This window comes from Macaca mulatta, chromosome 19, assembly GCF_049350105.2.
Source record: "Macaca mulatta isolate MMU2019108-1 chromosome 19, T2T-MMU8v2.0, whole genome shotgun sequence".
NCBI lineage: Eukaryota > Metazoa > Chordata > Mammalia > Primates > Cercopithecidae > Macaca > Macaca mulatta.
The window spans coordinates 61,078,315-61,101,006 of record NC_133424.1 but is presented as its reverse complement, the minus strand read 5'-3'; the positions used below and the strand labels follow the sequence as shown (position 1 = coordinate 61,101,006).

The 22,692-nt window shown below is 57.0% G+C and overlaps 3 protein-coding genes across 21 annotated transcripts; 2 read left to right on the top strand and 1 right to left on the bottom strand.

Moving 5' to 3' along the window:
* Positions 1–100: 100 nt before the first annotated feature.
* Positions 101–7,518, top strand: DBP (D-box binding PAR bZIP transcription factor). 8 transcript variants are annotated; one of them, XR_013410000.1, is made up of 4 exons: positions 101–610; positions 1,469–1,879; positions 4,125–4,709; positions 6,056–7,518. XR_013410000.1 is itself a non-coding variant. In XM_015124471.3 (4 exons), the coding sequence occupies exons 1-4, from the start codon at positions 472–474 to the stop codon at positions 7,243–7,245; spliced, it is 978 nt and encodes a 325-aa protein (XP_014979957.1). In that variant the 5' UTR covers positions 101–471; the 3' UTR covers positions 7,246–7,518. The 8 variants fall into 8 exon arrangements, 4 of the variants coding, with proteins under 4 accessions (XP_014979957.1, XP_028695077.1, XP_028695075.1 ...); XR_013410001.1 differs by lacking the exon at positions 6,056–7,518 and adding an exon at positions 5,331–5,378 and having other exon boundaries at positions 4,125–4,619; XM_015124471.3 differs by having other exon boundaries at positions 4,125–4,336; positions 7,030–7,518.
* Positions 7,519–7,674: 156 nt separating this feature from the next.
* On the bottom strand, positions 7,675–18,394 carry SPHK2 (sphingosine kinase 2). Of its 11 annotated transcripts, none has more exons than XM_077976594.1 (8): positions 18,279–18,394; positions 17,399–17,545; positions 14,489–14,540; positions 11,652–12,123; positions 10,177–10,326; positions 9,949–10,043; positions 9,740–9,855; positions 7,675–9,386 (listed from the first exon to the last, which is right to left on the bottom strand). In XM_077976594.1, the coding sequence occupies exons 2-8, from the start codon at positions 17,428–17,430 to the stop codon at positions 8,294–8,296; spliced, it is 2,010 nt and encodes a 669-aa protein (XP_077832720.1). In that variant the 5' UTR covers positions 17,431–17,545; positions 18,279–18,394; the 3' UTR covers positions 7,675–8,293.
* Positions 18,395–18,722: 328 nt separating this feature from the next.
* Positions 18,723–22,534, top strand: RPL18 (ribosomal protein L18). Of its 2 annotated transcripts, NM_001193563.1 has the most exon segments (7): positions 18,737–18,760; positions 20,006–20,092; positions 20,469–20,576; positions 21,068–21,166; positions 21,662–21,785; positions 21,918–21,987; positions 22,415–22,532. In NM_001193563.1, coding segments are annotated over 7 exon segments (567 nt in total). In that variant the 5' UTR covers positions 18,737–18,757; the 3' UTR covers positions 22,491–22,532.
* Positions 22,535–22,692: the final 158 nt, after the last annotated feature.

The window sequence follows — 22,692 nt, the reverse complement described above, 5'->3', positions numbered from 1 at the left end:
TTTAGATTTTTTTTCCGCGAAAGAAGTTTGCTTTGGCCACGCCTCAAGGCGGCCGCCTCCTCCTGCCCCCTCCTCCGCCCCTCCGCGCACACCTCTCGGTGCAGATTGCAAAGCGCCTTCCGTTGCGAGAGCTGCAGATTTTGCAAGAGCCAGGCTCGCCCACCTTGTAGAAGGGGCGCCTAGGGTCCCCTCTCACCCTCGGTTGCAAAGGGCCGGCCGCTTGATTTGGACACCCCCTCGCCCAGACTGCATGATCTCCCGGGACCCTTTTGAGTTGCACGTTTCTGCACCGAGGACCTCAAATTCCTGTCGCTCCTAGGATTTGCAGCGTTCTGGATACTGGAGGGTTGCAGGCTACACTCGCCCGCCCCTGGGCAGACAGTCGTCCAAACCACTGGAGTGTGCCGGTGACTGGCAGGCCAGCCCTTCGCCTCTCCATGAACCCGTGAGCCTGGGGGCAGGTGCCAGGCGATGGCGCGGCCTGTGAGCGACAGGACCCCGGCCCCTCTGCTGCTGGGCGGCCCGGTCGGGACACCCCCTGGCGGGGGAGCGCTGCTTGGGCTGCGGAGCCTTCTGCAGGGGACCAGCAAGCCCAAAGAGCCGGCCAGCTGTGAGTTCTAACCCCCATCTCACCCAGTTCGGACACCCCACCCCCTTAAGGCCTCAAATGCCGTTGGTTGGGGGGTGGGGGCCCATAGACACCTCCTGTGTGGGGGGAGTCCATCTTCCCAACCTTAATCTACTCAATTATTCGGGTGTTTAGGCCCCTAGATCCCTCAGCGCCCAGGACCCAAAAGCGGCAGCTCTGAAGCCCGTCCACCCTAAGGTCCCCAAAGTCTTCCTCCCTCGGTTCACAGGAGTGTAGGCCCCAGCCTCCTCTTCCTTTGGTCCGGGAGTCTGGACCCCTGGGGTCCCAGGGAGGGGGTGTGTCGGGTGCTCACACGGTGGTGACACGGGCTTGGGCGGGGCGTCATGGGGTCACATGGAGTCTAGGGATGAGGAATGTGCCCCAGGAATAGAGCCCCTTCCTGTCCCTTACAGATGGTGGGGGAGGGGGAAGGGGGTACAGCGCGCAGGGGATGGGGTTGGGTAATTACAGTGGAATTACAGAGCTGTCATTTTTTTCTCTCACCTGCCCAACCCTCCACCTACCCTCTCCCTGCCCCCCTATTCCTGAACTTCCGTCCCTCTTTCTCTGGGTCGCTGTCTTTCTGTGTCTCAATCCCTTCCCGGCATTCTGTCCCCATCTCTGTGAATCTGTCCACCTGTCTCTGCCACCCCCGTCTCCGTTCTTTCTGGGTCTCTCTCCCACTCTGCGTCTCCGTCCCTTCATTTCCCGTCTCTCCTCTCCGACTCCCCATCCCCTCTTTCTCTGGATCTCCGCCCTGTGCCTCTCGGACTCGGGGTCTCTTCTCCCATCTCTATCTCCACCCCCCCGCCATCCCAACCCGTCTTTCCCGGCCCGCAGGTCTCCTGAAGGAAAAGGAGCGCAAGGCGGCCCTGCCCGCAGCCACAACCCCTGGGCCAGGCCTGGAGACTGCGGGCCCAGCGGATGCCCCGGCTGGGGCGGTGGTGGGCGGCGGGTCCCCGCGGGGGCGCCCGGGGCCAGTTTCCGCCCCGGGTCTGTTGGCGCCACTGCTTTGGGAGCGCACGCTGCCGTTCGGCGATGTGGAGTACGTGGACCTGGACGCCTTCCTGCTGGAGCACGGGCTCCCGCCCAGCCCGCCGCCCCCCGGTGGCCCATCGCCGGAGCCGTCGCCCGCGCGGACGCCCGCACCCTCCCCAGGGCCGGGCTCGTGCGGCTCCGCTTCCCCCCGCTCCTCTCCTGGGCACGCCCCCGCCCGGGCTGCCCTCGGGGCCGCCAGCGGCCACCGCGCAGGTGCGGCGAAGGGGGCGGGGCGGGTCCTGACGGGGCGGGGCTTGGACTCAGGGGGCGGGGCTGTGCGACGCTGGGGGCTGGGACCGTGGGACCGGGCTGCGGCCCCGAATTTTGTGTCCAGTTGTCGAGCGGTGTCGTGGGAGGGGGCCAGATTCTGTGTCTCTTAATGGGTCAGGAACTTGGTCTTCTGGCTCCATAGGGGAGGAGAGACTTGGAACCCTAAATTCCAGGAAGCCTGCCCAATGAGATTTTGTGGGTTTTTCTGTGGGACGTGGGGACAAAGGATGTGGATACTCGTGAAGCCAGAACTGGAAGTCCGGAACACCAGAGTTATTTACTGGGCAGTGGACTGACCCCAGAATCTGGGCCCATAATCGATGGAACTGGGATAGAACTGGAGCCCCTAGGTCCTTTACAGGAGCAAAGGAGGGGCGCAGAATTCTGTTTACCCAGGACATAAGAGACTGGCAGCCCAGTTCTTGGGTCCCCCAGTGGGGCGTGCTGCAGCCCCAGGTCCCAGAGTTCTTCAGAAGGGAAGACGTTAGGGATCTTGTTTCTGGATTCTCCAACTGGGGCTAGGACCAAGCTTCCTATATTCCTAGGAGAGGCGTGGGATCCCGGAATCGTGTGTACCCCAGTGGCGGGGGGCCTGGGAAGGTCCAGGAGGCCGATGCTCCCTGGAGAGCAGGGGATTGGGATCTTTGGGGGGTGAGATGTTGGAGCTAAGTGACTGGAAGAGCAAGAGGAAAGATGTTTCCCTTTGGGCATATTGAGGTCTCCAGGGACGGACTACAGTTTGGGAATTCCTGGGCACACCTGCCCCAGGTCCGACCTCCGGGCCGAACCAGGGCCCTACCCTTCCCAGCCGCACATTCCTGCGCCACGTGAGTCTCCCCTCCCTCCTCCGCGCTTCGCGCAGGCGCCTTCACGCGCGAGGGGGCGGGGCCGGGGAACGTGAGGGCGCTGATGGCAGGGGGGCCTGGGAGGGAGGGAGGAGGAGGGAAGCAGGCGTCAGCACGTGACTCGGCCCTGAACCTGTGTCCTTAGCTGGCCCCGGCTGGCTGGTGCTTAAAGGTACAGGCGCCTCCTTTCGAACCAATCTTCTGGAATCTTAGAGCAGCTTCTCCTCTTCTCTTCCCTTACTCTTCTCAGCGAGTAGCTCTTAGACTGTAACTTGAGAGCTTTTCAGTGCAGTAGATTATTTTTCTCTGGACAATCTGGGGTCTAAGCTTAGGTGGTGGATTCGGTAAGTAGGATTCAGGCTAGACTGTGCATCTGAAGTTCTGAGGTTTTAGAAGCAATAGCTCCATCGCTTCTTGGCCTTTTGGCTAAGATTAAGTGTAGAAGCAATAGCCCTGATTCATGTGCTATCTAGGGCAAGTCAGTTATGACTGGGACTCAGTTTCCTTGTTTGTTTTTTTTTTTTTTTTTTTTTGGAGACGGAGTCTCGCTCTGCCGCCCAGGCTGGAGTGCAGTGGCCGGATCTCAGCTCACTGCAAGCTCCGCCTCCCGGGTTTACGCCATTCTCCTGCCTCAGCCTCCCCAGTAGCTGGGACTACAGGCGCCCGCCACCTCGCCCGGCTAGTTTTTTTTTTTTTGTATTTTTTTAGTAGAGACGGGGTTTCACCATGTTAGCCAGGATGGTCTCGATCTCCCGACCTCGTGATCCGCGCGTCTCGGCCTCCCAAAGTGCTGGGATTACAGGCTTGAGCCACCGCGCCCGGCCTCAGTTTCCTTGTTTGTAAAGGTGGATATGGCTCCATGATCTCTAAGCATCTTTATGGCTTAGGGGAACTTTCATTTTTCTTGTTATTTTGGAGACGGAGTCTTGCTCTGTTGTCGAGGCTGGAGTGCGGTGGTGTGATCTCGGCTCACTGCAACCTCCACCTCCCGGGTTCAAGTAATTCTCCAGCCTCAGCCTCCCTAGTAGCTGGGCTTACAGGCACCCGCCACTGCACCTGGCCAATTTTCATACTTTTAGTGAAGATGAGGCTTTGCCATGTTGGCCATGCTGGTCTCAAACTCCTGACCTCAGGTGATTTGCCGCCTCGGCTTCCCAAAGTGCTAGGGTTATCGGTGTGCGAGGGAACCTTCATATTTTATATTAGGGAGATTAGTCCCTGGCCAAATTTATGCTAGATCTCAGAAGGGCTCTCCATGTGGCTATGATACCAGAGCAAGAGGTAGCTTCTGGAAACCCCTTCCCTAAAATACACACTCAGCTGACACGTGCTGTTTCTCCAAGGCCTGACCTCTCGGGACACACCCAGCCCTGTGGACCCAGACACCGTGGAGGTGCTGATGACCTTTGAACCCGACCCAGCTGATCTTGCCCTATCAAGCATTCCTGGCCATGAGACCTTTGACCCTCGAAGACACCGCTTCTCAGAGGAGGAACTTAAGCCCCAGCCAATCATGAAGAAGGCGAGGAAAATCCAGGTGCCAGAGGAGCAGAAGGTGAGCAGAGCTGGATGTGGGACATAGGCGTGGCTGGAGACATGCCCCACAGCCAGGGTGGGGCCTTTTCTCACATTCAGGCCTGGGCTTCTCACTGGGATTAGTGCTCAGCCTCTCCTGGCCTGCAGCCACGGATTAGTTCTCCTTGGCCATGGGGCACAAGGGGGCAGGAGCCTGAGGTTTATGAAGATAGTGTCAGCTGGGCGAGGGGTCTCACTCGTGTAATCCCAACACTTTGGGGGCTGAGGCAAGAGGGTCGCTTGAGCTCAGGAGTTCAAGACCAGCCTGGGCAACATGGTGAAACCCCATTTCTACAAGCTACTTGGGAGGCTGAGGTGGGAGGATTGCTTGTGCCTGGGAGGTTGAGGCTGCAGTGAGCCAAGATTGCACCACCGCACTCCAGCCTGGACTACAGAGTGAGACCTTGTCTTAAAACAAAAGACAGTGTCACTGTGGGGTGCTGACTCAGCCAGCTCTGCTAGGCCTACTTGTAGAGACTTGGAGCTTCTCCTATTACTTGGATCCAGAACCCTCAGTGGGTCAGGTCTCAGGCTCCACCAGGCACAACTGCGAAGGACAGTCTTCCTTGGCAATGGGATATCAGCCTGTGGCCTGTCTCTCCTTACTCAGCAGGCCTTTGATCTCTGATGTGGGACTTCCTTTGGAGTGATTGCCTTTGGCTAGGATGCAGACTCGGCCAGCCCCTTTAGGACTTGTTTCCTGGGCCTGGGCTTCTCACTGGTGGGAGGCTTCAGCTTCTGTTAACAGCCAGGGCCACTTTCTGATTTGGGATGATTTGAGCAGTGATTGCATCTTTGCATCCTTTTTTTTTTTTTTTTGGCCATTACTGGAGTCTTCCCTAGCAAGAGTTGCTTGGGCTTCTGTTACAAGACTTTGTCATTCCAGGCCAGGCGCGATGGCTCACGCCTTGTAATCCCAGCACTTTGGGAGGCTGAGGTGGGCGGATCACTTGAGGTCAGGAATTTGAGACCAGCCTGGCCAACATGGTGAAATCTCGCCCCTACTAAAAGTACAGACATTTTCTGGGTGCAGTGTCTCATGCTTGTAATCCCAGCACTTTGGGAGGCCGAGGCTGGTGGATCACGGGATCAGGAGACCATCCTGGCAAAGATGGTGAAACCCCATCTCTACTAAAAATACAAAAATTAGCTGGGCACGGTGGCACGTGTCTGTAGCCCAGGTACTTGGAAGGCTGATGTAGGAGAATCGCTTGAACCTGGGAGACGGAGGTTGCAGTGAGCCGAGAGAGACTGTGCCACTGCACTCCAGCCTGGTGATAGAGCAAGACTCCATCTCAAAAACAAAAACAAACAGGCCAGGTGTGGTGGCTCATGCCTGTAATCCCAGCACTTTGGGAGGCCGAGGCGGGCAGATCACCAGGTCAGGAGATGGAGACTATCCTGGCTAACATGGTGAAACCCCGTCTCTACTAAAAATAAAAAAAATTAGCCAGGTATGGTGTCAGACACTTGTAATCCCAGCTACTCGGGAGGCTGAGGCAGGAGAATGGCGGAGGCGGAGCTTGCAGTGAACTGAGATTGTGACATTGCATTCCAGCCTGGGCAACAAAGTGAGACACCATCTCAAAAAAAAAAAAAAAAAAAAATTAGCCAGACACGGTAGCAGGCACCTATAATCCCAGCTACTCAGGAGGCTGAGGCAGGAGAATCGCTTGAACCTAGGAGGTGGAGGTTGCAGTGAGCCAAGATCATGCCACTGCACTCCAGCCTGAGTGACAGAGTGAGACTCCATCTCAAAAAACAAGACTTTGCCATACCCTCGTGCAAGACATAGCTACTTGAAGCAGCTAGGACGGGTCTATAAGTCAAATCTACACCAGTGGTTTCTCCTGCTAGAGGGCCCTATTGCTTAGGACTGGATTTACCCTCACAAGCAGGAACTGGGCTTTAATTAAATGGTGGAGTGGAGAGCATCTCTCTGAGCCCAGTGGTCCTTAGTTACTAAGGAGGAGTCCTCCTTAGGAACCAACTTCCAGGATGGGAGGACTTCAGGTATAATCCTCTGGGGAGGTCTCAGGATAGTCCCCTTTCCTAAGGGACAGCTCTTCTCTCAGTCAGGTCCTGGTGGGGAGGAGGCTATTCTCTGGCCTCAGTTCAAGGCCAGCAGGTCAGAGACTGGCCACAGCCATTGAAACCACTTAGACCTCACTATTGTTTGCCAAGGATGGATGAGGTTGCCTTGGCAACCAGGTCAGAAGGCTCCAGCTCTGGGAGGATTTTATGGGACACCAAACCCCATCACCAGGGCACCAAGATTTCCTTAGCAACCAAGATCTGGAAAGGCGATGTGCAGGGCAGTGCTTTTCAACGGGAGAAGCCCTCAGACCATGAAGGCCTTGTTGCTAGGGAACAAGCATCCTTAGCAAGCAGGAGCTAACTGCAGGCCCTTTATCATGTGGAGAGGGCTGGGGCCCTGCTTTGCAGAATGGAGACTTAAAGTGAGTTGCTTAAGGGTGGGGGTCTATCTCGTGTCTTTACTGTTGCTAGGGGCCCAATCTCCTTAGCAACCAGGGCCCTAGAAAGGCAGACCCATGGGTATCTATCCCAGCAGAGACCTGGTATGGTTTAGGCCCCGCTGCTGTGGCTCCCTTACTCTCTCGCTGGGACCTGGGTCCCTCTGGACCTCAGTGTCCTCCCCCTTTCCTCCCCCAGGACGAGAAATATTGGAGCCGCCGGTACAAGAACAACGAGGCAGCCAAGCGGTCCCGGGACGCCCGGCGGCTCAAGGAGAACCAGATATCGGTGCGGGCGGCCTTCCTGGAGAAGGAGAACGCCCTGCTGCGGCAGGAAGTGGTGGCTGTGCGCCAGGAGCTGTCCCACTACCGCGCCGTGCTGTCTCGATACCAGGCCCAACACGGGGCCCTGTGAGGCTGCCCCACATCCCCACCTGGCGGAGCTCTCCTCCGCCTTGCTGAGACTTACGCCCTGTTCCCTCCCTGCCCTGTGGCCCACGGGCCGGCCAGCTGGGTGCCCCAGGGACGTGATAATGCAGATAAATACATTTATATTTTTAAGAAAAAGCGAACCTCCCCCCTCCCTTGCGGGGGCGGGGAGGGTCCTCTGTGTGTCCCCGGCACGTCAGGGACCCCATCCTCCCACCGCCTCCGTTAACACGATCCTGAATAAATCTTGAGAACCCCAGAGCCAGCTGTTGTGGAAGAGGAGGGCAGCTCCCTGGCATACTGGCTACAGCCCGTGGGCAGCTCCGGGCTGCCGTCCATAGAGGGCAGGCGCTGCTGGAAGTGCTGGAGTCTGAGTCCTCCCGCGGGCTGTCGGATGGAGGAAGGGCAGAAGGTCTGAGAGGAAGGAAGCGACTGCCTTTATTGCATAGACCTTTTCAATTGCTTTTTAGATTGGGGACGGAGGACGCGCATGAGACGAACAGGGGATATGAATTTCCCCGCCCCCACCCGCGGGGGGAGGAATATTAGTGCAAATCCTAGCGCCGGCCCCGGGGAACCTGCCCCTCCTGGGCTGATGGGCCAGCTAAATGGAGGCACCGGAGTGGATGGGGCGAGGCTGCGGGCCCTGAAGGGCCGAATCACTGAGGCCTACCCCAGCCAGTACATTCCAGGTCCTGTCATTGGGCGACGCGTAAAACAGGCTCCGCCCTCAGCCAGCCTGGCCGGGTAGGAGCAGGTGGCTAGCTTCAGGACTAAGCCCTGCCCCTTAAGGGCGTCCCAAGATCAGACGCCAGGCCCCGCCCTCATTGATCAGGCACTACCCTCGTGACGACGCCCACTCTCCAGCATCACGTCTGGTCCCATGAAGGCGGGCGCAATCCTGAGACGGGGCCAGGGCCCTTGCACTTGCGGGCTGCCACCACAAGTCTAGCAGCCAGGCCACACCCCTAGCTCAGGCTCCGCCCCATTGGAATGTAGGCCCCGCCCCCGGCGGGTTCCAACCTTGTTGAGTTTCAGGGCTCCCGCCCTGGGCAGCCAGGAGGCCCGGTGAGCAGTGTACCGAGGCCAGGGTGCATCTGTGCCTGTAGCGGCCCATACTCCACCTGCTCCCCGTCCACCGTGAGCACGCCGCGCGGCGTGAGCGGCTCTAGGCGGAAGGCACGGGCCGCGGCGTAGCCCAGCTGCGGACAGCCCAGGCTGAACTGGCTACCACGCTCCATGGCCAGGAAAAGGCGTAGCAACGCAGCCCGCGAGATGCCGCTACGCACCCAGCACAGGTGCACCAGGCCGTCGTCGAAGCGCGCGTGCGGAGCTGCCACCAGGTCAGCGCCTAGGTGGCTGGGCGATATGGCCAACATGAGCACAAAGTCCCCCTCCAGCGTCACCCAGTCTGGGGGCAGTGGGGTGCCCAGCGGAGGCAGCAGGTGGTCAGGCAGGCCGCAGGTGGAGGCCGCTACCCGGGCATCAGCGGTGGGCGGTGGGAGCCCAGAAGATGGGGGAATTACGGGGGCCCCCTCAGTGACGGGTGAGTGTAGAGCTGTCTTGGGAGAGCCAGGAGGTGAAGACAGCAGTGGGTCCGGGGACAGTGGAGCATCCCCAGCCCCACCCCAGTCCCCAGCCAGCTCTGGGCCCCCACCGTTGAGGGACAGGATGGGCAGGGGTTCTGGTGAGCCAGGGGAGGCCAGGGCAGGTTGGGGCAGGGGCAGGGGCAGGTCAGACACAGAACGATGCAGGGGTGAGTGGGCCATGGGCGGGGCTGGGTCTGGGGTTAGGGTCAGCTCTGACTTAGCACGGGGCAGGCTATGGACAGGGGTGGGCGAGGTGGGTTCCACAGTGGCGGGGAGGTAGGAGAGGCGTCCGCGGTAGGTGTGCAGTGTGGCGAGGCCCAGCACCGTGCCCAGTGTGAAGCGGGCACTGCCCAAGGCCCTGAAGCGCTCGCTCTGGATATCCACATCTGACACGAAGCCCCAGGCCACAGACAGGAAGGAGAAACAGCGGGAGCCCGAGGCCAGCGTCACGGAGAGCAGGTCCAGTGGGTGGCCGCCACCCCGGCAGAGCAACAGTGAGCAGTTGAGCAGCAGGTCGAGGCCCAGGGCTGGCTCAAATCTTCACCGCCAGAGATGGAGAGACACACAGAAGGAGTAAATAGGGGTAGGGGAAAGAGACAGGCAGGGAAGCAGGTGGCAATGAGGCCAGGAAGGCCATGGCCCAGGCCCACCACAGCCATGGGGCCACCTCTAGGCAATTCCTTACGGGGCCAGGTTCCCGGTCATCTCTTTCATTTGCTCCCTACAATTCACTGAGTGCCTCCCATGCCAGGCAGAGTTCTGGGCACTAGGGATACAGCTGGGAGCCAGGCAGGCTGATTTACTTGACTGTGGGTTTGCCTGAGTGAGATATAGGGGTCCCTATCACCCCAGGAGGGGCTCATCCCTCCCTTGGTGGTATTCTCAACCTACCCCCCGTGCTGGTTCACTGCTCCGGCCAGCGCATTGCCCGAGCCACAGGGGAGGATGCCCACAGGCATCTTCACAGCTTCCTCCCAGTCAGGGCGATCTAGGAGCCCGTTCAGCACCTGGAGGGTGGGGAGTCCAGAAGCCTGGGTCCTGGTGGCAGCCTCTGCAGTGCCCCAGGGCCCAGGGTTAGGGGCAGGGTGCTCCTGCTCTACCTCATGGAGCAGCCCGTCTCCCGAGACCGTGACGATGCCATCCCACTCACTCAGGCTCAGCCCCTGGACCAGCTCCCGAGCGTGGTTCTGTCGTTCTGAAGTGGGATACCGGGCCGTTAGGAAGGCTGTCCCACCCCAGCCCCATAGCCCCAGGAGTCCCACCCACCACTTTGCTCCCTTAGGACTCAGTTTTCCCAGCCCCCAGCTCCCATTCTCACTGGCCCTTACCTGTCTGGATGAGGTTGAAGGACAGCCCAGCTTCAGAAATCATGGGAAGCACGTAGTTCTTACACCACTGCCAGGCCAAGCCCCGCCCCCCAAAGGGATTGACCAATAGGAGCAACCTGGGCGGCCGAGGTAGCAGGTCAGGGGTGATCTCTGTGGAGAGAGGTTAGGGTCTGCAGAGACCAGCGACCCAGGACCCCCACCTTGGAAACAGTCCCTTCAAACAGCCCCCTACAGAATTGGTGGAGGGCTAGCACCTGGCACCTGCTGGCTCTCATCTGGCCAGGCCTAGGTATGCAGCCCTGCCCCACCACCCAGGTGCTGAGACAAAGGCAGAGCTTAGGTGTGAAACCAAATGCCCTTTGTCCCCACTTGTGGGAGGAGGGCACGAGAGCTGTAGTTCGGAGCTGTGGTTCCCACTTTCCTCACCCCGAACACCTATCACCCAGGATCAGTTTACTTCCAGCCCTTAGGGGCCCCAGGCAGGATTAGATGCCACCTCTGAACTCCAGGGAAGCCGTAGGAGACCTCTGTTGGCACCCATCACTCTGGGTGGTGCCTGGTCCTGTCTCAGGCTGCTGCTCTCACCAGCCTGGGTGACTCATCTGTGGTCAAGACCCATGCAAAGGGGAAGAGGGCAGGAGACAGAAACATAAATCTAGCAAGAGAACAGCAGATGTAAATCACTTCTCTGTCTGCCTTTTTGTTCTGTTTTTTTGTGACAGACTTTCGCTCTTGTTGCCCAGGCTTGAGTGCAATGGTGTGATCTCGGTTCACTGTAACCTCTGCCTCCCAGATTCAAGTGATTCTCCTGCCTCAGCCTCCCAAATAGCTGAAATTACAGGTATCCGTCACCACTCCCGGCTAATTTTTGTATTTTTAGTAGAGACGGGGTTTCGCCATGTTGGCCAGGCTGGTCTCAAACTCCCGACCTCAAGTGATCCACCTGCCTCAGCCTCCCAAAGTGCTGGGATTATAGACGTGAGCCACTGCACCCGACCTCTGCCTGTGCTTTTTTTTTTTTTTCTTTTGAGACAGAGTTTTGCTCTTGTTGCCCAAGCTGGAGTGCAATGGCACAATCTTGGCTCACTGCAACCTCTGCCTCCTGAGTTCAAGCAATTCTCCTGCCTCACCTTCCTATAGCTGGGATTACAGGTGTGTGGCATCACACCCAGCTAATTTTTTATATTTTCAGTAGAAACGGGGTTTCACCATGTTAGCCAGGCTGGTCTCAAACTCCTGACCTCAGGTGATCCGCCCGCCTCAACTTCCCAAAGTGCTGGGATTACGGGCGTGAGCCACCACACCCGGCCCTCTGTCTTTTTGTTCCTTCTGTAGCCCATCTCTGTGTATCACTCCTAACGGATCCAGAGAGATACATCACCCAGACACAGAAAAATAGACACAGCTGCCTATGGAGGAAATTCTGCAGAGACACCAAGGTGGCCCCAGGACAGAGCAGCTGCCCAGCGCCTCACCCCCATCCCCGGGCAGCGGCAGTCCTCGGAGCAGACAGGTGAGGGCGGTGGCCCAGCGCTGGGCCTCGGCACGGTTCTCTTCGTAGGTGGTAGCCCCATCTGTCCGGAAGGTGCGGGTGGTTCTGCGCCGGCTCCCGCGCCGGCTCCGAGGGTAGGTGTAGATGCAGAAGTAGGCTGCTGAGTCTGAGGGGCTACGGCTTCGCAGGGTGCAGCAGCCTGAGACCTCGGCCAACGGGACCAGGCCACCCCGGGGCCTGGCTTCGGGTTTGGGGCGCAGCCGCTGTATGTGCAGGGCCTGGGACGTGAGGGTGAGGGCAAAGCGTGGGCCTCGGGCTGGGTAGGAGCCAAACTCGCCATGGAGGAGCGGGGTGCTGGCAGCCAGTGGCGGTGGGGGCGGGGCCATGGTCTTAGCCCTGACCAGGGTGCTCCTAGGCCTGTGGCCCCAGCTCCTGGTCAGCTCCTGTTCCGGCCTCTGTGGAAAGGGAGGAGAGAAGGAGTAAGAGTTCAGGACCCCATGGCAGGGGCAGGGGCTGTGGACAGGAGGAGACAATGAGGGGCAGTGGCAGGTGAGACAGGAGCACCAGAGACAGACAGGCTCTGACAGGTGCGGGCAGACCTTGAGGATGCAGGGCAGAGGCCAGCTGGGCAGGAAGGCCAGCATCCTGGAGGGGGCCGGAGACCCGGGCATGCAAACATTCAATCATTTATTCCCCAGTACATATTCAGTACCCTGTATGTGCCAATCACGGTGCTAGGCCTAGCAAACACAGCAGGAAACAAAACAGCCCCAAATCCTTGCCTTCACAGGAACAGATAAACAAGAGAAAGGATTAAAATATACAGGGGGTTGGGTGATGATAACGGGCTTTGGGGGAAAAGAAGGCACAGGAAGGGGAATGGATAGTGGGATTGGAATATGCAGAAACAGACATGCAAAGACTGAAAGACACACCCCCTCCATCCCCTGCCACCACATGGTGCGGAGGGTAATAACAGCAAAACAATCACAAATGCAATAGCGATACGGTCTGAGAGCCAGAGAAACACTGAGAGGAGACAAACAGGGTCAATGAGGTGAAACCCAGGCTGATGAAAGATACTTAAGAGAGTAAGACTTTCTCACCCCAACAAGAAAGGCAAGACAGAGTGGAAGGGAGAGCAAATAGGAGGGGTAGGAGGCAGGCATGGGGACAGCTGGAGAGAAGGGATATGACAGAGGGACTGCGGGGTCTGAGAGGAGCCACATGCAAGCACCTGCAAGGGGCAGGGGCTAAGAGCTGGTCCCTGAGCACTGACCTGGGTGCCTGGCCGCCTGCTCTCCAGGGAGCAGGTGGGAGCACGACTGAGGTCCCTTCCCCCCAGGCCCTCTCCCTGCCCTCTGCCCGGACTTTGCCTCCTCCTCTCTTCGATCACCTTTGTTCCCCACTGCCCCGCCCAGCCACCTGCCAGTTCTGCCCCTCACATTCCCCAGACCCAGAGCGCCAGGACACCCCCTCCCCGTCCCGCCTGTGGACTCACCCTTAGGAACTACATCTGCTCCCCTACCCCCAGCGGCTCCCTCGGTCTAGGATGTCTGCCTCACCCCTAAACCTGCCCTGGCCCCATTATGGGAACCTCAAACCAGGCTCAAGCATAGAGCCCTAGATGTTCTCCAGTCTTGGGCCTGGGTCTCTGTCCCTGGGTCACTGAGACCTGGACCTGGGTCTCCATCCATTGGTCCCTAATCCATAGGCCTGCGTGTCTGGCCCTGGTCCTCTGAGCCGCCATCCGCACCCTATTTCCAGAACTCAGTCCCAGGCCTGGGTTCAGTCCTGGCCCAGGTTTTTCATTTCCATCTCCCACCCCGGTGCCCCAGTCCCAGGCCTGCGTCCTCTTGGTCCCTCAGTCCCCTAGACTCCGGTCCCTGCCCCGACCCCCGCACCCTCCTCACACGCCGGGTCCTCCTCCAGGCGGCCCCGCAAGTCAGCACCAACAGTCCCCATCAGACCTAGGGGTGGGGGGGAGGGTGTGCATCCGCTCAGCCAATGGCCGTGCAGCCGGCCTGGGCCGCACCAATACGAGGGCTCAGGGGGTGGAGCCAGTCAGCTCGCGAGCTTGGCGCAGGGACTGGCCGCGGGAGAGGCCGAGAACTGGGCGGGGCCTCGCGCTTCGGGAGCCTGGCCGCCATCGTAGGTGAGGGCAGACGCGCAGTGGTGACAACGTCGCGGCCCCACAGACAGCGCCGTTGTCGCCATCTTTGTTAAGGGAAAGTGGGCCTGTCCCATCCATTGAATTCACAAAAGAAAGGGGCGTGAGGGAGGAGGTCTTTAGCTGCAAAGACAGAGACTCTAACACGCGTAACAAAGGCCCAGAGATCCAGACATAGAGCAAGGCAGAGACCCAGAGAGGCTGGATGAGGCAATAAGAGAGCTGGGAGGAGAGAGTGGGGAAAGTGAAAGATACGTTTATTTTCTAACAGTTACAGAGTCAGAGAGACCCAGAGAAAAGCAGAGATATAAACAAGAGACCACAACAGTGGAATTGAGAATGTGCAAGGTAAGGATACAAGAAAACCCTGAAAATGACAGACACGGAGACAGATGGAGACAGACACTTCTGGAATGGAAGCTGGGAAGGAGAGGCTCATTAATTCAGACTTATTTACCTCAGGCTCAAACCAGAATGGAAGCGCCATGAGATAAACATCTGCCCAGTGAATGACCCAGTCACATGGGAAGACAGAGACATAGAGAGATGGGGACAGTATTTCTAGGTCAAAGGTGAGGGAGGGAGAGAATATTGGAAGCCCAGGGGCTGGGAGGAACTGGGACAGAAAGTTAAGATGTTGCCAGACTCACCGAGGCAAAGACATGGCGAAAGTGAAAGAAAGGCAAGTATATATCAAGGGACCTAGAAACAGAATTGCATAGAGAGAAAGAGATATGCATTAGGAGACAAGGACAGAGCTCGCTAGAAAGTGACAAATGTAGGCTGTAGGCTGGGCGAGGTGGCTTACGTCTGTAATCCCAGCACTTTGGGAGGCTGAGGCGGGTGGATTGCGAGGTCAGGAGTCCAACATGGTGAAACCCCTGTCTCTTTTTTTTTTTTTTTTTTGAGATGTAGTCTGGCTCTGTCACCAGGTTGGAGTGCAGTGGCGCGATCTCAGCTCACTGCAACCTCCGCCTCCGTGGTTCAAGCGATTCTTCTGCCTCAGCCTCCGGAGTAGCTGTGACTACAGGCACATGCCACCACATCCGGCTAGTTTTTTATATTTTTAGCAGAGACGGGGTTTCACCGTGTTAGCCAGGATGGTCTTGATCTCCTGACCTCGTGATCTGCCCGCCTCGGGCTCCCAAAGTGCTGGGATTACAGGCGTTGAGTCACCACACTGGGCTGAAACCCCCGTCTCTACTAAAAATACAAAAATTAGCCAGGTGTGGTAGCATGCGCCTGTAATCCCAGCTACTCAGGAGGCTGAGGCAGGAGAACTGCTTGAACCCAAGAGGTGGAGGTTACAGTGAGCCGAGATCGTTCTACTGCACTGCAGCCTGGGTGACAGAGCAAGACTCTGTCTCAAAAAAAAAAAAAAAAAAAAAAAAGATAAATATAGGAAGAAGTTTGCTTATCGTCAAATCATGTACCTAGCATCCAACCCACAGCAGCAACGGCACCAGATAGTATGTGCCAAGGAATGACACGGAGAGAAAGGGGGACAGAAACCCAGTAAGACTGAGACAGGGGGCACAGCAACTGAGCTTGGGGCCCTGGGAGAAGGAAAGGCAGAGACACGGAGCAAAGAGGCTGAGATTCAAACACAGAGCCTAAGTCACAAAGACGAGAGGACAGGGAGGAGGAAAAGGCGAAAGGACCCGGCAGCTCACACAGACTTGCTGTGTGGCTGCTGGGAAGCCCCTGAATTCTTGGCCTCAGCTGTCCTGTCTGGGACATGGGAAGAAAGCTATTCACACTGAAACAGGAATTAAAAGAAATTAAAGAATGTGTAAGCAAAAACTCAGTTGTATGTAAAAAACCCAGTTCCCCCTGAGAAAGAGAAAGAGGTCGAGTCCTGCCTGTTTTTCTGTCTGTGGCTAATGAGCCTTATCTCTCCCTTTCCCAGGCATTGTGAAGACCCTGTTTCTCTAGCTGTGCAGCTGCAAGATCACTAGACGGGATAAACTCAAGTCGTAAAACATGTTTTTCCTTGAAATGCAAGAAATAATGTAATGTATGACTCAATTGAATAACTCTTTGTTTCTCTCTTCTCTAACATGCTTCCCCGTGCACAGATCTCCCCCAGCCCCACAAAATGCTTAAAAGCTAACCTGACTCTTTGTTCGGGGCTCAGTCTTTGTTTGGATGTTAATCTGACCGGGTCGGTGCACCTAAATAATAAATAATAAGTATCCTCCTCAACCCCTCGGTCTCTCTGATTCCTGAATTATCCCACTGCAACACCTGCCTGGAGAGAAGGTCTGAGATCACTTATAGAAGGGCTTCCGGGCTGGGCGCGGTGGCTCATGCCTGTAAGCTCAACACTTTGAGAGACTGAGGTGGGAGGATCCCTTGAGCCCAGGAGTTCAAGACCAGCCTAGGCAACAGAGACCCAGTCTCCAGAAAAAATTAAAAAATTAGCCGGGTGCAGTGACTCATGCCTGTAATCCCAGCACTTTGGGAGGCCGAGGCGGGTGTATCACCTGAGGTCAGGAGTTTGAGACCAGCCTGACCAACATAGAGAAACCTCGTCTCTAGGAAAAATACAAAAGTAGCTGGGCATGGCGGCGCATGTGTGTAATCCCAGCTACTTGGGAGGTTGAGGCAGGAGAACTGCCTGAACCCGGGAGGTGGAGGTTGCAGTGAGCCGAGATCGTGCCATTTCACTCCAGCCTGGGCAACAAGAGTGAAACTCCGCCTCAAAATAAAATAAAATAAAATAAAATAAATAAAAATTTAAAAATTAGCCAGGCATGGTGGAGGCTACTTGGGAAGCTGAGGTGGGAAGATCACTTAAGCCCAGGAGGTTGCAGCTGCAGTAGGCTGTGATTGCGCCACTGCATTCCAGCCTGGGCAAGAGTGAGACCCTATTTTTTCTCACTCTGCCGCCCAGGCTGGAGTGCAGCGCGATCTCAGCTTACTGCAACCTCTGCCTCCCGGGTTCAAACGATTCTCCTGCCTCAGCCTCCTGAGTAGCTGGGATTACAGGCGCACACCACCATGCCCGGCTAACTTTTGTATTTTTAGTAGAGACGGGGTTTCACCATGTTGGCCAGGCTGAGCTCGAACTCCTGGCCTCAGGTGATCCGCAGGCCTTGGCCTCCCAGAGTGCTGGGATTACAAGCGTGAGCTACCACGCCCGGCCTCCAATCTTTTTTTTTTAAAAAAAAAAAAGGGCCGGGCGCGGTGGCTCAAGCCTGTAATCCCAGCACTTTGGGAGGCCGAGACGGGCGGATCACGAGGTCAGGAGATCGAGACCATTCTGGCTAACACGGTGAAACCCCGTCTCTACTAAAAAATACAAAAAACTAGCCGGGCGAGGTGGCGGGCGCCTGTAGTCCCAGCTACTCGGGAGGCTGAGGCAGGAGAATGGCGTAAACCCGGGAGGCGGAGCTTGCAGTGAGCTGAGATCCGGCCATTGCACTCCAGCCCGGGCGACAGAGCAAGACTCCGTCTCAAAAAAAAAAAAAAAAAAAAAAAAAAAAAGAAGAAGAAGAAAAGCTTTGGATTTTGTCTTTCCACAGTATGAGGATCTTGGCTTTTAGATGGTCCCTTACCTGGTCCTGCTCCTCTGCTTCAAGGAGTCCATTCATCTGCTGGTCCTCTGCTCTGTTACATCAATGGGGCCCTGGGCCTGGGTCTTAAGCCATAGTAGGCTGGTAGGAGCAAGGAGTCAGGTCTCACTTCAGCTCTGACCTTCAGCTCTGTGGAGGAGATGTGAGTGAGGAGCAGCATTGAGAGTCGACTGCAGGAGGCCCTTCCAGGCTCAATGTGCCAAGAGACAGGGGCCTCCCCGCGGGGGGTGCCGGGGAAGAGTAGGTAAGTCATTTTAATCACTGCCCCAGCCAGTCCATCTGGTTGCACACAATATGTATGCTATAATAGGAGTGAAGGCTAATTTTTATTGAGCACTTATTATGTGCAAAACACTGACCTCAGCAGTTTTATTAACTTTCATAATCCTGGAAAACCTCCTGTGTGCCAGGCCTGTTGTCATCCCCTGTTTGTCCATAAGGAGAGCAAGGCCCAGAGAAGTTAAGTGATTTTCCCAAGATCACAGAAAGGTTAAGTGACTTGCCCAAAGTCACCCCATTAGTACCTAGCAGAGCCAGGATTTGAATTTGATTACAGCCTTCCAAGGCCCCATCTCACCATCTTTCTTTGCCTCTACTTCTCCCTGGGTCTCCTTCCTACCCTTTGGGCCTCCATTCCCCCCACCCCCAAGCCACGGGGCCTCCCACTTTCTAGGTCTCTTTCTAGGTCAGCAAAGGGCCATGTGGGGGCCGGGGGAGAAGGAGAAGCGGAACTCAAAGGATGGGAATACAGGATGCTATAGATTGAGGTGCAGCAAGATCATCTCGGGTTAGACCTTAAGTACGACTTCCCAAGCAGCGGCTGCGCCTACGAAGTGTAGCGCGAGATAAGGGAGAAGTGAACCTGATAAGGAAACGCCCGAAGCGTGGGGTCAGAGGTTTCCAGATGCCCCGACTAGCCCTGCCAGCCCCGCCTCCTCACCTCCAACACTCGGCCCGCCGGGTCCTCCGCGAGCCACTGAGAGGCCGTCGGCGTCGGGCCAGAGCGTCACAGCGCGACGCGTCGTGCTAGCTCCACACATCTCGCTCCTAGATCCCTTTCTTCCGGAAAACTATCGAGAACACGGCCCGGGTAGGGCCAGAGAGGCCCCCGACGTGCTGGCCCTTCCCTCTTGGACGTTGCGCTTGTTCCTCTGCTCTATGCTCTCTGAGGTTGTCGCCTGACTAGTCAGTCGTCCAACTCACCACAGAGAAGTCCGGATCGTGGTAGAGCGCCGCGTCGCACCCATGTGACGTCACGGCGGCGCCACTCGCTGGAGGCTTTCCCCGCCCACCCCGGTACTGTTCTCTCTTTCCGGACCTGGCCGAGCAGGAGGCGCCATCATGGTGAGCCCGCTTTGCGGCGTTCGGGGCTGGGCAATCCGCTGCCATCCGCTGTAGTCGCGGCCTAGGGGCACGCTGGAGGGCGGCAGGGGGTCTGCGGCTGCCTGGAGGGGGCAACTCCCGATACTGGGGACGTACTCTGGGGGCCAGGAGAGCAGGGATGGGTCAGAGTCATAGCCTACCGCCCCCATTGAGTAGGTGACCAAGTTGAGGTACTCGGAGGCTGATATGACTGGGTTTACAAAGCTAGGAAGTGGCGGAGCCAGGATTCCGACGCAGGTGGCTGGCTGGACCCGCAGCCGCTCGTAGTTACTTGGCTTTGCTGCTTCTATCCGGACCTGTCACTTTGTAGTACGAAAAGTCGGGTGGGAGGATCAATTTGGGGACCAGGGAGGCCTCTGAGTCTCAGGTCCCTTCCCACCTTGTGATGGTTTTTGAGCCTTTGCCCCAGTGTGACTGTTCGTTATGTACACAATAATCCCATCTGACAAGTTTGCGAATTTGGGAATAATAAACTCACAGGAAATTCTCACCACGGGGTCTTGCACACAGTGCTGAGTAAGTGGAACTATTAAAACTTAAATAGTTCTCAATGATTGCGAACAAAGTCTGAAAAAACTTCAGTTACTCAGAAAGGCAGCAGGGAGGTAAGAGCCTTTCGAGGTGGCTCAAACCTGTTATCCTAGCCTTTAGGGAGGCCGAGGCTGGAGGATTCCTTGCCCAGGAGATCAAGACCAGCCTGGCCAATATAGTGAGACCCTGTTTCCACTTCAAAAACAATTTCTTAAAAAGACAGTACTTCGTAAGGGTTGTTGGATTGACTGATGTTGTAGGAGAGGTGGTTCTGGTAGTATTGCTCGGTTCTGAATAAGGATTCGTTTCCATCATTACTGCCATTGGTTCGATATTTTTGGTTATCCTGCAGGTGTGGGAGCCAGTTTTGAGAACTTAACATTGTTGCAAAATACAAGTTGTAAAGAATTAACCTTTTTATATAAAGTTAACATGGCTGCTGTGTTACGCTGTTTTGTTTTCCGGGTTCTGTGTGCCATGGGCTGAAGGCATTGTAAGTAGCCCCTTTTTACAGAGGGGTCGGTGGCAGCCCAGAGGTCTCTTTGTGGTAGGCCTGGGATTTGAGCTGGTGTGTTCAGAGCTGGACCTGGGGCCCAGCTCTCAGTTTCAGAAATAAGTAATAATTGGCCATGGTTGGGGGTAATTGGGTCCATGGTTGCCTCTTCACCCCCGCAGGGAGTTGACATCCGCCACAACAAGGACCGAAAGGTTCGGCGCAAGGAGCCCAAGAGCCAGGATATCTACCTGAGGCTGTTGGTCAAGGTGAGGCTGGGCCCTGAGAGGTCTTTGGGGAGGGTCACCCCAGGTCTGTGACTTGCAGATCCTCCATTCTAGTGCTGGCACCAGGCTCCTCCCTGGGGCCTGCAGGGCAGGCTTGCGTCTCTGGTTCTGTCCCAGGGCCTCCTGCGTTTGTGTTTTCAGCCTCTAGGCTGTGTACAGCTTGGCTTGGGAGTGGAGCTGGGATTTTCTAGGTCCTTGGCCAGGAGGGACCTGGGCCAGCTTTCTCCCTCTAGGTTGCTGGGTTGGGGGAAAGGGATAAAGATTCTTCTAGTCCAAATCGTCATGTGTTTGCCCCTTCACTGGAAGGCTGCAGGGGAGCCAGCTGTCCCAGCTTCTCACTCTCTTCCCGTCCCTCCAGTTGTACAGGTTTCTGGCCAGAAGAACCAATTCCACATTCAACCAGGTTGTGCTGAAGAGGTTGTTTATGAGTCGCACCAACCGGCCTCCTCTGTCCCTTTCTCGGATGGTGAGTGGCTGGCCAGAGAGCACGGTGGACCTGGGAGCCACTGGGTCTTGTCTGTCTGGAAAGGAGGGAGGACTTCGAGCTCTGGGAGCAACCGGGGCATCACGGGTTTGTCTCAGCCAGCCACGAGCGGAGAGCTTGGACTGTTGGTTGGAACTGAGTGTTCATGGGCAGCGGGCGAGGCTCCTGGGCCGCTTCTCCTTATTGTGAGGTGGAGGTGTCCTGATGGCTTCAGGAGATTCCCCCAAGGCCCCAAGTCATAACTGAGTTTTATGTCAAAGGCCCTGCTGAGGGAGGCCCTGTTGGACAGTCTGCATTGTTTTTATCTAGAGCTTTCCCCAGCGGGACCTGAGGGAGGCCTGTGGGGTTTAAGGGGTGTGGTGTGAGTCGGGGGTCCCGTTAGAGGGCACAGCTGCCCTGGTCTGGGGATGCCTGAAACGGAGCTGGATGTAAACACCAAAAGGACTTACGACGTGCATCCTCCCCACCCCAAGATCCGGAAGATGAAGCTTCCTGGCCGGGAAAACAAAACGGCCGTGGTTGTGGGGACCATAACGGACGACGTGCGGGTTCAGGAGGTGCCCAAACTGAAGGTGAGTGGCGGGGGCGGGCACACCCATCAGACCCGTGCCATGCTGTGCTCGTCCTTCCTCAGTCTTGCCCCCTCTGCTGAGGCAAGCATCCTGCCTGTCCGAGTGGCTTTGAGGGTTGGAGTGGGTCGTCTCTGGGGTTATTGATGGTGGGGTCCCCTGGGCAGGCTTCTTCTGGAGCAGGTTGTAAACTGTTAGGGCTGGCCCCTAGAGCCAGACAGCCTGGGCTCAAGTCTAGACTCCTTTGTCACCTCTGAACAGGTCTTTTTTTGGCCCAGCTTCCTTGCTATTATTTCTAGCGTAACACTAGGGATGCGCTGTTAAAAGTTCTTGGAGATAAAGTGTTGAGAACAGCTGCTCTCAGCCCGGGGTGCTCCAGGTAATAAATGATAGTGTTGGTTTCCAGGGCTCTGCTGCGCCGAGGCAGTGGAGGGTGAGTCCCTGCAGCCCCTGGGTGACCACATGGGTCTGACCCGCCAGCCTTGTTCTCTCCACCAGGTATGTGCACTGCGCGTAACCAGCCGGGCCCGCAGCCGCATCCTCAGGGCAGGGGGCAAGATCCTCACTTTCGACCAGCTGGCCCTGGACTCCCCCAAGGGCTGCGGCACTGTTCTGCTCTCCGGTGAGTGATGCCTAGTCGACGGGGTTGGAGTGAGCTGTGTGGCTACTGGCAGCCTTCACTCTCCTGGATCTGGGAGGCCAAAAGCTGGGCGCCAGATCCCTGTCTCAGCTGGTTCTCCTTCCCCTTCCCTAGGTCCTCGCAAGGGCCGAGAGGTGTACCGGCATTTCGGCAAGGCCCCAGGAACCCCGCACAGCCACACCAAGTGAGTATCAGGCCCCCAGCTCTGCCCTCTACCCAGACTCAACCTGCAGAGCCGGGCCTGGCCACACTTGGGCTGCTTCTCCTGTCCCTGGTATCAGCCAGCCCCAGGCCTTCTGCAACTCTCAGCTGCCTCATCTCGCCTGCTTTTCCCTTCAACACTTTGCTTGGAGCTCTGTTTTCCAGGGCCTGAGCTGGCATCTCCTGGGGAGCATGAGGTTCACCGGCCTCTGCTGCCCGGGCTGGGGCCCTGCAGGTGGTGGGACAGGTGCTTCCGTAGCCCCTCCTGGCTCCTTGGCTTCCCACTCTGCCAAGCTTTTCCAGCAGCCACTGACTCTCCTGGGGCTGAATGTGACATGCGTGTGGGGTTCCTGTGCCACTCCATGATGGCTTCCTGTAAGAGGGCCCCCCTCTCTCTTCTCTCCCCACAGACCCTATGTCCGCTCCAAGGGCCGGAAGTTCGAGCGTGCCAGAGGCCGACGGGCCAGTCGAGGCTACAAAAACTAACCTTGGATCCTATCCTCTTATTAAAAAGATTTTGAATGCTGACAGTCCTGTGTGTGTGTTATTGGGGGATGGGTTGGGGGGTTGGCGCCTGCAGGTGAGAATGCATTTGGTTTGGGGACAGGGACGCCATGCCAGCGAAGACCAGCCCTCCTCCTGCCCCCACTGCCCCGGAAGCTCCCTGCCCCCTAGGGTCTGAGCCCTG